Source organism: Malus sylvestris, chromosome 12 (genome assembly GCF_916048215.2).
Source record: "Malus sylvestris chromosome 12, drMalSylv7.2, whole genome shotgun sequence".
NCBI lineage: Eukaryota > Viridiplantae > Streptophyta > Magnoliopsida > Rosales > Rosaceae > Malus > Malus sylvestris.
In genome coordinates, this window is record NC_062271.1 from 29,234,083 (window position 1) to 29,238,025 (window position 3,943).

The window sequence follows — 3,943 nt, forward strand, 5'->3', positions numbered from 1 at the left end:
TTAATCAGAAAAACCACATCTCATTCCATTGATTATATAATATGAGCGTCAACATTGTCATCTACATACATGACACCCAGTCTTTTTCAATTTAAAATTTCAGAAATTTGATAGATAAGGTACAAAAAAATTTATACACGTTGAACAAATTGACCTAAGTAGTGGAGGTAAAAATGTAAAAAAAAGTTATCTAACCAAAACTAATTAAACCGGAGGCCGAGCGGAGCTACTCCTCGACATCCCTGGCTCGGTCGGCTTCTCGCCGTCACTTACCGCCACCTTTGGCGACAAGAGACTCGACATCCTCGTGAGAAACGTCGGCGTTTTGGAGAACACCCACCGGTCCGATTTGAATTGCCGGTCCAATGGCTCGAGCCTTCTGTAGCTCCTCACTCTATTAGTACTGCCACTCTCGCCGGTTCGAGGACCACGCCTCGAACTCCCTTCTCGGGGCAAGACCAACAAGCTAGTGGACCGGTTCAGCTTCCGATTCATGATCTGTTTTCTCACTTCAACCGGTAGTCTCAAGGTGAACCGCTCAGTGTCTTCTCCCGGTTGGACAAGAGAGTGTCCGGTCGAGTGCGACCGCGGGAACAATCTAAGCAACCTGCTTGATCTCGATCCGCGTGTACGGTTCCGATTCAGCGTCTGGTTTAAGTTCAACAGCTCAGGTTCTTGTTGTGGTCGTTCTAGCATTACCTGGTCATCTCTCTCCGCCGCCGAGTTAACGGCGTCGTTTTGAGCTTCGACGTCGCCCGCCTGCTGCGCCGATCCCAACTGAGTGAGTTGCGGCGCCGAGTCGCCGGGCTGAGGAACAAGGTTGGCCCGGCACACGGGACAGGTGGTGTGTGACGCCAGCCACTCGTCGATGCACTCGGGGTGGAACACGTGGTCGCATTTGGGGATCAAACGCAACGTTTCGTCGTCCTCGAATTCGTTTAAGCAGACGGCGCACTCGAGCGCCTCTTTCCCGATTTTAAGCCCTTTGATTTCGGCGTAGTCGAGGGTGGGGAAGGTGTCGAGGACGGCGGCGTCGAGCCCGCGGGAGGCTGCGCCGCGTCGGGATCGGCCGGTATGGGGCCCTCCGGGGCGGACGCTGCCGGGTTGGTTGGCTTCGGAGCAGTGGCGGATGTAGATTGAGAAGAAGGCCATGAGGAAGAGGGCGGCGATTAGTACAACGATGATGATGGCCATCGACGGGCTGAACCTCTGGTAGCGGTAAGGGTCGGCTCGGTCCGGTCCGGGCTGAGCTCTGACGAGCGAGATTTGTGGAGAAAGGAGGAGGAAGAAGAAGAGAGCGAGGGCCATGTGCCTGGCGGCGCAGGAGAAGAGCGGAGGCATGGTGGTGTGCTAACGTGTGCTGGGAAAGAGGTTGGAGAAGGAAGAGAGAGGGAGTGTGACAGAGGAGGGAGGAGGGAGGCGACAGGAGAGTATATAAACGAATGTTAGAGAGAGAAAGCTAGAGAGAGAGAGAGTGGACAAGTAGCGTCTGGGAAGGTGTCGTGTGGAACAAAGAACTGAAGATAGGAAACGAGGACTTTCAAGCCATGGGGGGATGGGAGTGGGACCCTCGGCCCCGGACATTACCATGATACATAAGCTCCACTTGGCACTGATGGCAACTGATATTTATTACCTACCACCAGAAATATGAGACGTGGCGTTAAGTTTGACGCTGTTAATTTATCCTTTTTTTTTTTTTAAAGCATAGTTGTCGATTTGTTCTTAAATTCGTATAAAATTGTCAATTTTTTTTAATGAGATTTAATTGATTACTTTTGGCAACAAAAAAAAATTTAATCGATTACTCTCATAAACTTCTATAAATAGCATATTTTCTCTCTGGCGTTAGGTTTTAGAATTTTTTTATCCATTTGTTGACCCTAGAAACTACCAAGTCTACGTGGCGCGTAGGCCGAGTAATCTATAAGTTAACTACGTCCTTCAGTGAATGCGGGGCGTGCCAACTCGTCGGCCGAGCTCGGCTGAGAAGTAAAATTTGTTGATGTTGCGTTGGGTGAGCGGCTGACTTCTGCGTCTTGCGATTGCAGCCGAGAAAGGAACACGTCTCGGCCTCTTGGGCTCTCGAACCTGAAGACAAGGTTACTATTCTTACGAAGTTCACGAGTCGTCGTCGTCGAATTCAGTCACAGTGATGTTATTCGTCAGAGTAAACTCACGCCGAATCGACACCAGAGTGTAAGGGCACAAATACTCAAAGCAAATATAAGTTTTAATGGTGAACGTGGTTCGGCCGTCCGAATGCCGAACTCTAAATCCCACTTGGGAATATCCAATCATAAAATAACTCGGCGAGCAAAGTGCCGAGCTCGATATACCGTAACACCTCACTTCGCCGAGAAGGCTAATGAGATGACCTCAATCAATAAGGATCCGGAAATCCTCCTCGACCGAGACTTAGATAGGTAATCAACCGTTCTCGCCGCAGTGCTGTTGATGCCAACGGAAGATACTGCGAGATCGACTGATTCTACGGTGACAGAGCTATCTATGCCGACTTAAGATATCACCGGTTGCTTCCACAGTGCTGTTGATGCCAACGGAAGATGTGTCAGCGAAAAAGAAAGAAAAAATCTCAAGTTGTTAAGAGTTTGCGCATGGCAGTTTTGTATTGATTTGCAGGGGGCTTGAATGATGCACAACCTCTTCTATTTATAGCAACGGCTCCCCCCAAGGTCGAGTTAAAACCCTACTCGGACTAGGTCTTCTTCTCCTTATTAGCACCAACTCAACCAGTCCTATTTTCACTAGGATTGTGAACCTAGTCCTTAACCGAGCCGGATTCACTTCCGAGTTATTAATCCTACCGAGACTCCCTATTGCACTAGGACTCGACTTGTCTTGTGTTGTGACCTAGCCGACCTAGGTTTAGAGGCCCACGTGCTGAACGATCCATGACATTCTTGTCGCAAGGCCTTCCGGGCCGAGAATGATTCTATACTTGGCCCAAACTATTATTTTGGGCCCAAACACCATCTTAATCACGTAGACATCGCATAACAAGTGCTTGAGGGGAAACACGGTGGTTTTGTTTTGGTAAACTGTGTGCAAAACCAATACTTTGCAGCTACTAATTGGCTATCATGGCTAATTCAAACATAAATAAGTCAAATAGTGGAAGAGAATAAGAAGAAGAAAAAGCAATTTGTTGTCTACATTAAGAATAAAATTATTTTATTTATTGCCCTTAAACATTTCTCATATGGCCCAAATGGTTTGAATTCAATGGAAAATTCTAAAGTCTAAGTTGGGGGAAAATTTGGCTAATTATAAAAATTCAAAAGATAATGAGTTAAAATTAAATTCAAATAAAAATTAACAACTCTTTACAAGTTTAGAAGAAAATTGACAAATTCCTTTGGTTCGTAACAAGTCATTGTTCTTACTAATTCATTTCATTTGACTAAATGGAATTTTGGCTGATATGATACAAATATTCACCACAAAATACATATCAATTTCAGAACCAACACACATTTAAACATATCTTCCACCTACACACATAAATTATAGGTAATTTTTTTTTTCCACAGACGATAGCGTCAGTGGGTTAATCGACCCACACCAAGGTGCATTGGGCATCTCATGCTTCAAACATGACCATTTTTACCTTATTTATAATATTTTAGCAATCACTTTGTATAAAACCTACATTTTGAGAACCCCCTCCCCCCCCCTCCGGCGAAACATCCCATATCATTATAAATTGGTTGAAATTATTATTTTTTAAATATTTCTCCAATTGTAATTGTTCCGCTCGTGTTCAAAGCGCGATGAAAAATCTCCGCGTGGTGATACTATAGTTTATACCATCTACTAATTTCTCGGGACTTCCTTTGGCTTTTTCCGCGAGGGACTGGTGGGGGTGGATGACGTCAGCAGCTGGTCATGGGTGGCGTTCCATATCCACTCACGCGCTGCC

General features: G+C 46.0%; 1 protein-coding gene across 1 annotated transcript; it reads right to left on the reverse strand.

Annotated features, from left to right (window-relative positions):
• LOC126593971 (E3 ubiquitin-protein ligase ATL6-like) lies at positions 1-1,510 on the reverse strand. Its single transcript, XM_050260152.1, has one exon. The coding sequence runs from the start codon at positions 1,339-1,341 to the stop codon at positions 205-207; it is 1,137 nt and encodes a 378-aa protein (XP_050116109.1). The 5' UTR covers positions 1,342-1,510; the 3' UTR covers positions 1-204.
• Positions 1,511-3,943: the final 2,433 nt, after the last annotated feature.

What these genes read in the sequence shown, in the direction of transcription:
- LOC126593971 (XM_050260152.1), bottom strand. Translation starts at nt 1,341, where the DNA reads ATGCCTCCGCTCTTCTCCTGCGCCGCCAGGCACATGGCCCTCGCTCTC.